Source organism: Vipera berus (genome assembly GCF_964194415.1).
Source record: "Vipera berus genome assembly, chromosome: 11".
NCBI classification, from domain to species: domain Eukaryota; kingdom Metazoa; phylum Chordata; class Lepidosauria; order Squamata; family Viperidae; genus Vipera; species Vipera berus.
In genome coordinates this window covers 21,792,799-21,806,012 of record NC_138214.1, presented here as the reverse complement: position 1 = coordinate 21,806,012, position 13,214 = coordinate 21,792,799, and the positions used below count along the sequence as shown (strand labels likewise).

The following is a 13,214-nucleotide window of genomic DNA, read 5'->3' as shown; positions in this document are numbered from 1 at the left end:
TTCTTAGTTTTCCTCAGGCGGGTCTCCCCACATCTTTCCCCCCCTTTTCAGCACCCTCAACTCCTCTTGGGGAGCTGAGGGTGCTGAGGTTTTGGGGACTGATAGGCCACAGGAGGGCACATGGGCGCAGTCCTGCCCAGGGCCTCGGGTGCTTTCTGATTCCACGTTGCAGCCAAGACCTCCACAGAGCTGTGCAGCAGAACCCCGGGATCCCCCCCCCAGCCCCTTCTGAAAGCCCAGCCGGTCCATTAGCCTCTGAGGAGGGAACCATCTAAATAGGTCCCGACTCCCTGTGGAGGCGGGCAGCGTTGGGAGATCTTATACGGTCTCCAAGGCCTGGTCTTACTCTGATGGGGGCATAATGACGGATACCCCACCAGATCATGTTGCCACTGCTCTGAAAAGAAAATCCTATCCGGAGTGTGGCCACAATCCTTGGATGATTTGGGATAGGCCCGTGGCTGCCACGGTGGCTGTGAACCCACTCCTGGGTTGCTTCTGAGGTCAAGCCCAGAGATGACAGATTGAAGCCCACCAGGATCATAAATAAGCCTGGGGAGCTCCCCTGCCAGCCCCGAGATGGCCCCCAGCAGCCGGGCAGGGAGGTTGCGGGGCAGCAGCAGCAAAGTGCCCAACTGTCCCCTTGAACCCAACTTTAGGAAGAGGGCCTCATCCCTGAACACTTGTTGAGCAAGGCCCTGATAACCATTGCTGCGCCCCCTACCTGCCCTGAGGCCTGGGCTCGTGCCAGGCCTTAAACCCCGCTGGAGCCATTTCCGAGAGGGGAATCCCCCCCCCTGAGAACACCCAGGTCTCAATGAGGCACGCCAGGTCAGTTGTTCTTCCCCACAAATAAGGGAGGTGTTTTGTTCTTAACTGAGCTGGCATCCATCGGCAGCAGCCAAAGGTCTGAGCTTCCCAGGGTCCACCGTCTATGGTCTGGGCATGAGCTCAGAGGGCAGGGGCATCTTCCCTTTTGGTCCCCATCTTGCCCATCACCACTTGAATCTGTTCCCGTCCCACATCCTCTACAAGGAGAGCCTCCCACCCACCCAGGCCAGCGGCCCTGCCCCTTCTCCCAGCCAGCCCCATTCAATGATCTATCGGGGGTGGGAGAGGAGGGGATCTGATGGTTGCACTCCAGCACCGTCCAGACTCAACAAAGGCCCCAAGGGGCCTTATCCCTATCATTTGGGGCTGGGGGGAGGCTGAAATCTTATGCCATCCTGAGTCACATCTGCCCTCCAGCCATTCTCTCTCTGTTTCTGTTCTGGTCATTTAAACTAAAGACACACATATTTTCTTGCATCTCAGAATCTAACTATTTTTTTTTGTATATGGGGATTTGTTTTGCAGGGGAAATTGGATTATCTTATTTTCCCTTGCTCTCCAATGGTTGAAATGGCCTGATTCAACCCGCTGCATTTTGCAGTTCTGCTGCTGATGGAACAAGTTGGTTTCCTTCTTGTCTGCTAAATGGGAAGCTTCTGTGTCTAAAAGCCAAGCAGGGATCCCTGACTCTCCATCCAATACTGTTTGCAGAGACACCACTGTCCTCAGCCCTTCGCCCAACACCAGCTACGACACCTCCCTGGAAGCTCGCATCCAGAAGGAAGAGGAGGAGATCCTTCTGGCTAACCGGAGGTGCCTCGACATGGAGGGCAGGTAAGGAGCAGCTGCTTCTGAAATCCAGAATTCTTAATTACCCAGAAATCCATGGAGCCTTGACTGCTCAGGAAGTGTCAGGCTCAAAAACCAAGAAAGATACAGAGAGTTACTTTTAAGCGGTGCTTTTATTCTTCCTCACCCATAGGCAGAAATCTTGCCAAATTAAAGTAACTACTTGCCTCATTAAAGATAGACTCTGTGAACGTCTTCCTCCCAACCAAATTATCTACGCTGATTCTTGGTCCTCTGGGATGCAACCCCTCCCTCCTGGGAATCCAGACCACATTCCGCCATAGGATGTTGTATAGGGGCTACTTTTGAAAAGTGGCCAAGTTGGAGTTGACACAAAGTAGAGTAACTAACTAGCGTAAGGTAGAAAGAGCAGGGGATTCCAGAACTGAAAGATCTACATCAGTGACCATTTGCTTCTCAGGCACAGATAAGATGATTGTATGCCAAGGTTCCAACTAATGAAACCAAATAAATCAGAACTTCGAGGCTTGAAGTTTCCTCAAAGAATATGTTTATTGGATACATAATATTGGCACAGTCAAAAGTGAAACCAATTCTAAAATCCCCCCCCAGGGATTCAGTATAACTAAATGTAACGATTCCCTCCCGTCTACTACCATGCTACCCAAGGAAAGCAATTGGCGGGACCCGTGACACATTTTCTCTCCACCTTCCAATTCCTGTGGGAATGACCTTGGCTCCCACGGGACCACTTCGTCTTTAGTCTAGCAATGCTTTTGTTTTCTTTCCTTCCTCCTAACCAATGTGGCAAGTTAGAATGACAAAGATGGCTTCAGCCCGGTTCATTTCAGAAGTTGACAAAAAGTCCTAAATGGCTTCGGCAGGGCAAGCCTGTGCTTGCGGTGGCCCCAGCTAGCTGTTAAGCCCTATGAAGAGGCCCTTTGAAGGCGCCCTGTTTTCAGAGAGCATTCACAATGAGAACCTGGTCCTGCACTGCTCTCTGTGGTGCACACTCTTGGGAAATTGCGGACACGCAGTGTCTTCATCATGTAAATGAGTGATGAATCTTGTTCTCCTGCCTGTTTTTAATACTCAGGAAAATAGGTTGGCAACCCACATTCTAGCATTTCCCCAAGAGATGAAGCAAAGCAATGGAGCAACTTGTCCTCCAATCAGGAGGAGGAGGAGGAGGAGGAAGGCAATCTTTGACATTTCTGCTCATTAGCTAAATGGCCAGTGTCATTTCTCCACCCTGAGAGGGATCGGGGCCTTTCAGGTGGCCAAGAGGAGGTTGTGGGGGCAGCACATTCAGGTCTTCCATACCCTCTTGTCATTATTTGGATGTTGACATCTGAATCTGCCGCTTTCCTGGTCCGGAGCACCACAGGCAGGCCGGCATCTCGCCAGCTAGCCGATGACTTCAACAGGCCCAAGTTTCTGAATCTTTGGGAGAGCTTATATAGCCTGAAAAACGTGGGGGTGACTGAAATGAGAGGGCTGCTCTTTTATCCCACCTTAGAATCAAGACTCTTCATGCGCAGATCATCGAGAAGGACGCCATGATCAAGGTCCTTCAGCAGCGGTCCCGGAAGGAGGCCAGCAAGACTGACCAGCTGTCTTCCATGCGCCCTGCCAAGTCCCTCATCTCCATCTCCAACGCCGGCTCCGGCTTGCTCTCCCACTCCTGCACACTCAGCAGCACCCCCATCCTGGAAGAGAAGCGGGAGGACAAGAGCTGGAAAGGCAGCCTAGGTGATTGCTCAGTGTGCGTCTCTTTAATAGACAAGCCAAAGGGGAAAAAATAATACAAAGATACCACATCAATAAGTAGAAATTGTAAGAGTTTTACAGTGAGCGCTCTGCATTTTATTGAGGAAAGATTAACCAGAGAATCAGAAGTTAATTTTAACCAAAAAAAAAGATTTTTACATATCTTTTAAAACTCAGAGCTGAATGCTAGTATCTTCACTATTTTATTATTTAAAGATCAATCTCCTAAAATGTTTGGTCTTGGAGCATAAATAAAATTTGATTAAAATCACCAAACACAAAAACATTATTAAGTAAATTTTTAGTTTCTAACTTCCATGATCATTATTTGCTATGCAATATTGCACCACCCCCAGAGGGCGTAAAGATCTGCCGTTTGGGGCATGCAGACCGCTGGCGGCTGAAGCGAAGACCTACATGCTTTTGTTTGCCACAAATTAAAAATACATGGGAGTACACAAATTATGAAATTTGTTCCGTGTAGATTGAGCAATTTGTTCCAAATTTATACATACTTAATTTTTTCCAATAAATGTATATTTATTAATCAAGTAAAAAACCTAAAAGGAGAAAGAATCTATGTATATAATTACACAGACAGCAGTGTAATCTCTTAACTTATCTATATTGCTATTGATCTTTTTCCTACTCCCCATGACGTTTTCAAGGATGCTGCTTGCAAGATTTACATTTTAACAAAGATTTTGAAAGTTGCTTCTGGCATCTGGGAAATTAAAGATACGTTGACAGACTATAAGGATAAATGAGGACTAAAGCCTGTTTGATGGCTGCCTTATAGACTGCCAATAAGGAATTCAGCTCTGCTTGGAGATTGCCATTTATGCAAGCCTGCTTCCTTTCTCAGTCATGTACATGCTTGCTTGCTTGGTAAAGTGTGGAATAGGCAAGGGTCAGCAGCTGGGCCTGGCCCATGACAGAGCCAAGCCTGAAGTAACCACCCACCCCTCTTCCCTGCCAGGTGTTCTGCTGGGAACAGAATGCCGCTCGGAGTCCATCCCTTCCACTCCCTCACCGGTTCTTCCCTCCACGCCGCTGCTCTCTGGGCATTCCAAAACGGGCAGTCGGGACTGCAGCACCCAGACGGACCGGGGCAGTGAGCAGAGCAAGGCCCCTGCTGCCTCCCCTGCGCCCCCCACACCGGGGAGACTCCCAATGGTGAATCTGGCCTATGGGGCAGACAAATCAGGTATGGAGGGGTGCTGCTTTCAGTTGGGTCTCCAGCACTGGACATGGTAGAGGTCAAGCAAACTGGCCTGTGTCTCATCCTCCCCTGCTGGGTCCTGCTCCCCGAAACTGCCTGAAGTCAGGGCCCAAAGACAAAGTTTCTTCTAAGCAGTTTCCTTTATTGTTCCTCACCTATAGACAGAAATCTTGCCAAACTAGTGCAAACCACTTGCATCGTTAAAGATGTACTCTGAGAACTGATAGGGAGGAGCTGCCTCGAACCTCTTCCAACCAAACTCTGCGCTTCACTGTCTCTTGGTCCCCTGGGATGTAGCCGCTCCCTCCGGGGAGTCTGGACTTCACACTTTGGGTCAAGAAGTGCCAGTAGGAGCGGAGCAACCAGGTGATGACAGGGTTGGCCACAGGTGCACTGCTCATCCCCAATGTGTGTTGGGACCCGTGTGTTGGGACCCCAGAATTCCTGGCTTTCCTGGCTGAGTTTTCTGGGAATTGTGCAGGTCATCTTTGTCTAGCAAGCAAAATTGGGACAAGCAACTGGGTCATTAAGCAAAGTGGTCACTAAGAGAAAGCACATATCTGCTAACGATCTGACGTCAGCATTCCTTTGCTTTGTAGACATATGAAGATTGTAAATGGGATGGATTGCAAAGTTCCTTTCTCATCACTGGCATAAGTTCAAACAGTTGCTAAATGAGGAGTCCCTATAGTTTCGTTCCAACTGGAGGATGCAACTTTTGGAAGCTGCCGTGGTTTCTGTTTTCGACAAAGCCACAGAAAATTGGCATGGCAGCATTGAGCGAGCTAGAAGCCCCTCCCCCCCCCAAAAAAGAGCCACACAGGCCTCAGGCAGTCAATCCTGTGGTTTTAGTGTTGAAGCCCTTTGAAGAGGCCAAGCAGGAGTGTGTCACTCCCTCCTCATTGCAGGATCTCCCACACCCTCTCTGTTTGTGGGAACCTCATGCTAAGGGTGTCAAGTAAAGCCACACCCATTTTGACCGTCTCTTCCCAACAACTGAGGTTTGTGTTAAAAGGGTTGGTTAGATAAACAGATGGCCAGCGAAACCTGGTCATAAATGATGAATGTTTTGCCCGTTGATTTCAAGAGTACTTTTCTCACCACCCTTTTTGACATTTAATCATAGTCACACTTTGCCTTCTCCTTCTCGTATCTGCAGATGGCTCTGTTTTCCATTCCAGCACCCTAGAAAGGAAAAACTCACCTCAGAATTTGGGGCAGGACCTCAAAGACGGAGAAATGGTGGAGTATCTTATCTGAAAAGAACGTGCTGAAGACGTAGCAAGAATAATTTCTTTGGATACTTTTAAAGATAGAAATCACAGTTACTGTCTCATAAAGGAACCTTTTTTATTTGTGTATATACTTTTCTCTCAAAGTTATGAACAGCTTAACTTATAATTTGTTCCAAAATTATTAAACTAGATTAAGAATTGTTTTCCTTACCTTTTTTTAAAAAAAGAATTACTGGATCTGGTAGCAGCTGGATGAAAGTAAACCAAGGTCTTAAATGCACTACATTTTTAAAATTACAGTATTTTTTAAAAAGTTTGTATTTAAGAGAAACTTGTTAGCTCTCTGGATATCCATAATGCCTTTCCAAGCCAGAGTCCGCCATTTTTGCAAGACGGGCAATGGTGCTGCCACGTTTTGAGTATTAAATTTCCTGAAGTCTCCAGTTTCCTCGAAATCTTTGAGCCTCCAAGAGGTGGAGGGAAACTTCCTCTCCATCCTTTCCTTCTAAGATGAATGTCCCATTTTTGTAAAACATTCCAGAACTGGAGAAAAAAAAATCCAGACTTTCACAATGTGCCTGCACTTAGATTTTTTTCTTTAATGTTTGTGTCTTGTCTGATGAGATATCTTGAAGTTTTAGGGGGTGTCATTTTCATGCATCATAATAAGGAGTAATATCTACTGTCCAGTTTTGGATGATGAAGCCTGTTAGAAGCCGCGTCTGCCTGGATGCTGCTCGGTCCTGAGAAGCCCAGGTCATTCCACTAGACCAGGGGTAGGCAACCTCGGCTCTTTTATGACTCTAGATCAGACATGTCAAACACAAGGCCCGGGGGCCGGATGCAGCCCGCAAAGTGGTTTCATGTGGCCCGCAAAGCCATCCTGGAAACAGTGAGGGAACGGCCCCCACTGCCTTGGCCCTGGCCCAGAGACCCTCCTTCTGCCAGAGACCCTCAGATCTGTCCCACTCCTGCCCAGGCCCCCATAGGCACCCTTGATGCCAACGATGTAGAGCTGGCCACGCCCACCCAGTAGGCCATACACACTTTAGCCACGCCCACCCAGTAGGCCACGCCCACCCTGGCCACACCCACCCAGCCCCCTGAGGGCAACCGCAATGCTGATGCGGCCCTCAATGAAATTGAGTTTGACACCCCTGCTCTAGATGGACCCGGTGGAGGCTTCAAGGCCATCTCTGGACGCCGAGGAGGGGGTTCTTTGTGAAACCAGGCCAAAAGGCCCTTTTTTCCTTTTTTATGCTCTCTTTTCCACTTTTTCATTCCCAAATGGTTTGACTGTATCTCTGAATCCTTGTATATTATGATTTAGTGCCTTACTTGAGGCAATATTTACAGCAGGGTATTTTCAGAAATAATAAAAGGTGGATCAAAACACTTGTAATTTTCTGAAATGCTCCTTTCCGCACAATAAAATAAAATAGATATTAAACTTCAGGGTTTCCTATTCCCCAACCCATACTTCCAGCCACAGGTATACTTTGGGAATTGAGTAAAGTTTATACATCGGGGTAATCAAGACTGCAAAAGTACATTTTAGTATTTTCATTTAGTTTCTAGTAGAAATACATTTACATGTTAATGACTGTCCAAATAGATACCACATTGATGTATATTAAATTGGGGGACTTCACTGAAAAGCAAAGAGCCAGTTTTGTAATCTTTGCACATCTGGATTAAGCCAAATGTCCTTTGAGTAGGCTTTACTTTCTTGTCCTTAGAAGGAGCCTTTTAATGGCTGGCCTGTTACATTAGGTGCTTTTCTTGGTGAAAGGGACAGGTCCTGCTAAATGCTCCATGATTTTGAATAATTTCTTGCCTACAATGTTAAATTAGAGTGGAATGGGTAAGGGGAGCTAATTCTCCTTAAATTAGCAGACATCATTTTTTGCAGTACTCACAGAATATTAATTTGGAGAAGGCCAAAGCACAGGATAGCCTGCAACTCCTTAGCATTTGAAATGCATCCTCTCCCTCCTGAGATGTGCCTTCAGCATCCAACATTGGTGTGTTTAAGAAAACTGAGCTTTTGCTTTACTTGAACAAGTTGCAACTTTTTCCTTACAATGGTTCTTGGCTGTCAGGGAGCCTAGAGGTCATATAGCTGTGCCTTTTCTTCTGGGGATTTTTGGGAAGGTTGCTTTGCCTGGTAGGAGAACCCAGATGGTGGGTTATATCGGATCCTTTGAGGGGGGGGCACCCACCATTTCTCCCCTCCTGCAGAGCTGATTTGTGATGAAAAAGAGTAGGCAGGATACTGTATCCCTTGGGGTTGTGCTGAAGCCAAGCTTTAGACTAAGAGTTTAACACAAACTCGGGTAATAGAAGCAAGGATATACAAAGTTGTGTAATGGAAAGCTGTGTAGTTTTTTCCCCCTGCAGTTTTTATCCAATAAGAAACAGTCCTGTGAGCCTGGAGGTGCCAGAATGCCGAGTTGTTTGGGAAATGCTTATTTCTTTGCTTGAGAACATGTTGAAACTGGAGATGTGGCTGAGTTCTAAACATGTCGAATGGTTTTTTTCCCCACTTGGTGCAACCATGTATTTCCTCTGTACCTGTGTAAGAACGCGTGTCAATGTGTAGAATGCAGCTCCCGTGATCATTGTAATTGTACTTTATTTACAGTATGAAGAAAATACTTTTGTTTCAGAAAATGCTTGGAGTGGGTTTTTTTCTTCCTTCCTAGCAGTTAAATAGCCACACAGAAACAACCTGTGCTATTCTGGTAGTTTCACCTGTTTTCTACCCTTCAGACGCGTCGGAAGCAATAGCTGGACATGACAAAAGCTGCAGTCTAAGCCACACCAGGGGCGACATCACGTTAGGAACTGTGCCAATCTGCGTGATCCAGGCTAAGCCCCCCCCCCAATGGTTGGTTGGCATGTGGGTCGCCATCTCTCTTGTGGCTCTGCCTTTAGGAGGCTGCATGGCAGAGGCAGGCGGGGAGTGGGTGGAGCTGCCCAAGTGCCCCATAGGCGACCAAAGACTTTTTGCCCAGAGGGAGACTGGAAGCTGCGTCTGCTTGCAAATGGGGCGCTTGGGAACCACTTGCACGCAGAGGAAGCTTCCTTGGTCTCCCTGGAAATGGAGTGCTCGGTTTCCAAGCGCCCCAGAGGCACCCAAACACTTTTCGCCCGAGCGGAGAAATGACGGGTCTGGAGTGGAAGCCTCGTCTGCGTGCAAATGGGGCACTTGGGAACAGAACAATTAGCCCCCTTCCCAAGCACCCCCCCTTGCACGCAGAGGAAGCTTCCAGTCTCCCTCTGGGTGAAAGGATCAGTCCGGATCGCTTGCTTCCCCCCCCCGCCCCCTGCCTCTGCCTCCGGACTTACCTGCCTTGTGCCAAGAGGGCAGGGGGCTGCAGCTGCTGCTCGTCGCCACTTGTGCTGGCCATGCCCAACCCCCCTTCCCAGGCTTATATTTGGGGTAGGGCTTATATTAGGCCCACCCCCAAAAAACAGGCTTGGGCTTATTTTCAGGGTGGGTCTTATTTTTGGGGAAACGGGTATTAAGAGAGATAAGGTCAAGAAGAAATATTTATTTATTTTTTATTTAATTTAATTTCTATACCGCCCTTCTCCCGAAGGACTCAGGGCGGTGTACAGGGCAATACAATAAAAATACAATATACAAAAGTTAAAAAAAAAACACTGCAGCCCAAATCTAATAAATTGGTACAATAATATTTAAAATACCCCAAACCCATCAGACCAGGCCGGCTTGTTCAAATAAGTATGTTTTTAGGTCACGTCGGAAGCAGCGAAGGTCGGGAGCCGTCCGGAGCTCCACCAGTAAACGGTTCAAAGGTCTGGCGCGCCCACAGAGAACGCCCTCCCCCTGGGGGCCGCCAGTCGGCACTCTCTGACCGACGGCACCCTAAGGAGGCCCTCCCTGTGGGAGCGCACTGGACGGAGGGAAGTCAATGCCGGCCGCAGGTGCTCCCGTGAGTAACCTGGACCCATGCCAAGGTGACCAGTTAATGTGCATTGTATGCAAAAACGGGCATATGAAAAAGGCAGTTTGAGCAGGTTAGGCATACAAAGAGTTTATGAAGAAGAAGTGGTCAGGATAGGGATGTAGTGGGGTGGGGTGGGGTGGGAGATCTTCAAAAAAAGAAGGGAGAAATTTAAAGATCAAAAGACAAGTTACAAAGTGATGTCTGGACATGGTGGGAGGAAGCTTGTTAAAAAGGAACCAATTTTGATTTGAGGAGACATTTCCTGACGAGAACAATTAACCAATGGAGCAGCTGTCCTCCTGGGCTTCTGGGTGCTCCGTCGCTGGAAGTTCAACCATAAACTGGACAACCGTTTGACTGGGATGGCGTAAGGCTCATGCCTTGAGCAGGGGGCTGGACTGGAAAACCCCCAAGGCCCCTTCCAGCCCTAGGATTTTCTGATTCTGATTGGGAGAAAAAATACCATGTACAGTGATATTTAGCTACATTTCCTTTCGTTTATCTCCTGTCTTTCCATAGTTTTGCTTATGACGAAAGGCAAATCGCACGATAGAGATGTATGTAATGCCTGCATGTAAATAATCAGTACAAAAATATGTGAAATTTTGCATTGAGTCTGAATACAATGAACAGGAAAAAGAGGTAATTAGGACAACTAAGAGGGTGGAAGAACTGTAACATTTCAACCTCGGGGGGATTTGGGGGTTAGAAGAAAAAGCCAATGGAAATTTCATAAACGGATATAAAATTATGCTAGTCAGTAGAAATAAATACGGTTTTTCTTTCCTGACATGGGATCATGCAATTAAGTCAAATTGGGGATAGAGAGATTCAGGATATACTAAAGGAAGAACATGACAGATTGTCTCTTAAAACCTGGTGTTCATCTACACACCAATTTGGCTGTTTTCAAGAGTGGAGTAGTAAAGTGGCAACCCAGAATTTCTAATTAAGGCAGATTACCTTAATTCCACCCTGCCCTTGTGGGCCTCCTGGAGGCAGAGTCTGCCTTTTGGGAGAGCAGAAGACTGGACCAAAAGGTTGGCTTCACACACAGTCTTAAGCCACAAGTGTGACTTTTTACCTTTCTTGCTATGCTTTTGGGCTTTGAAAAATGTAGTTGGAAACCCATTGTGGCTTTTTGGTACATTAAGCAAACAATGGCTTAAATGTGGGAACCAAGATAATATGCAAGGAAGTCTAAGTGTTCACTTAAAATGTTATCAAGGTTCTTGAATTAATCCATTTCCTGGCTTCCTGCTGCATGTCTTGTGGCTCTGAGGGCATCTCCCCTGCCTCAAGGGAGCCCAAATACTCTTCAAGGCAAATCTGATTATGCCACCTGCACCACAGACTGGACTAAGGCTGCAAACAGATCAGGCTTGCACAAGCTTCACACATTGCAGAAATGTAGCTGCTAGGATTTTACAGATCCCTTTATATGGTTAAGAGCAACTTTTAGTTTATTGGTTTCTCTTGCTCTTTTCTCTCCCTCTTTGCCATTATTTGAACATTTACATATGAGTATTGCTTATTCCCCAGTTCTTTGATGCCGGATCTCTGCCTCACCACCTGCCTTCCTTCTCTGGAAGGGCAGAATGACCCATAAGTGATGCACCACAAATATCCCAGGAGGTGACAGCAAGATGCATAAATGTCTCTTAAGTTAGGCACTGAATTCAACCCGAGGGAACTTTTTATCACTTTAAGTGAGCTTGAATAGACAACAACCAAACTGATTTATCTTGTTTCAATAGGTGTACGCAGCATGAATTCTTTGTACCAGCGTCAGTCTGGATTTCTACTGTGAAAAGAGCATTGCTGTTGTTACCCTTTTGCTGTTGTCGTTCCATTTTTCATGGTTGAAACATTCAGGGTCAGGGGGCAGGAAGCCTGTGTGATCCTCTGCTCTACGTGCTGCAATTCCAGGGCTGCAAAGTTCTCTTCAGCAATTTTATCCAATTCTGGATATGACCTTCTGGTTCCCAAGTCTGTTGAGTCGAGATTGATGGACAACTCCATATGGACTTTTTGACAACACTACACAGGTGCTTGGTTATTGTCTTCTTCTGGAATGTCCTTTCGCTTCCTGGTGTAGCCTTCTCACCAGGGACTTCCTGATGGGACCCACATACTAACCCTGCTTGTCCCAAAGGTACTTTTCAAAAGGCAACTAGACTGCCTTGTTTTTCCTTGAAAAAGTTTTGTTTCTCATCCAAGAAGCTTCTTCAGTTCTGACTGAATAGTGGGAAATAAAAGGATGTATATTTGCAGTCATTTGGTTGGTAGCACTCTGAAGGTCAGTTGCTAGCTTTCTGGGAGACATTGAGGCCACTTGGGGATTTATCTGTACCCTCAAGGTCATCTGAATCAGAATGGAAATGGGTGTGAAACCTTTTGGGGACAGCTGAAAGGACTGCATTGTAAACCAGAGATAAAGGTAAAGGTTCCCCCGCACATGCATGCTAGTCGTTTCCGACTCTAGGGGCCGGTGCTCATCTCCCTTTCAAAGCCGAAGAGCCAGCGCTTGTCCGAGGACGTCTCCGTGGTCATTTGGCCGGCATGACTAGACGCCAAAGGCGCACGGAACGCTGTTACCTTCCCACCGTAGTGGTCCTTATTTTTCTACTTTCATTTTTACGTGCTTTCGAACTGCTAGGTTGGCAGAAGCTGGGACGAGTAACAGGCGCTCACTCTGCTCATGTCAAATATCTCCCCCTTGTTGCCTTTAACCATGCTTGGCTTCCCAGCACACACAAAGTTGGCCAGTTACTACTAATAAAAATAAATAATAAAGGGATTGGAGTCATTTGTCTGGAATGGTATAGGGTTTGCTGCTTGGGCAGGGACCCCTCCAACTCGGTTATTCTGTATTCTGTAATACCAAGACCACATTTAAGCAAACAGTGAGTTCACTTTTTAGAATTCAGACAACTCTATATTAATACCTGTGTGCATAAAACAGGAGTTTCTCTGGAATTTCCCATCTGCTAGGAAATGACTCAGCTGGTGGCTTTGCATTTTTAACTCATCTGTATGGCACAAGAAGGGGGAAGGGTGGCTTGTAAGGTAACCTCTTCTGGGTACATGGGTACATTCCTGCTCAATTTACTCCATCCAGCTGGACACTTTGGGAGCTGTTCTGCTAAGCTCCCACCAGGGGGCCTTCTGCCATCAACAGTGAAGGAGATGAAGCAATGCTGACCATGAACAGGATGCCCAGTCAGTATGAACCGCTCTTGGGTCTACATTATGGCAGATTGAAAACAGCAAAGTTCCAATACTTCTCTGCATTCGTTATGTCTGCAAAATGCTGGCCAATAGCATCATTCCAGATGACTCATTCCTTTTGGATTCTGTGGCACCAAG

The 13,214-nt window shown here is 46.8% G+C and overlaps 1 protein-coding gene across 3 annotated transcripts in view; it reads left to right on the top strand.

The window, feature by feature from the left end:
- AMOT (angiomotin) overlaps window positions 1-8,535 on the top strand; it is a 69,674-nt gene extending 61,139 nt beyond the window's left edge. For all 3 annotated transcript variants that reach the window (XM_081336855.1, XM_081336854.1, XM_081336856.1), the window contains exons 10-13: window positions 1,543-1,665; window positions 3,161-3,393; window positions 4,391-4,618; window positions 5,793-8,535. In XM_081336855.1, coding sequence (XP_081192981.1) covers window positions 1,543-1,665; window positions 3,161-3,393; window positions 4,391-4,618; window positions 5,793-5,893 — 685 coding nt within the window. In that variant the 3' untranslated portion in view covers window positions 5,894-8,535. The remainder of the gene's footprint in view (window positions 1-1,542; window positions 1,666-3,160; window positions 3,394-4,390; window positions 4,619-5,792) is intronic.
- The last annotated feature ends 4,679 nt before the right edge of the window (window positions 8,536-13,214 follow it).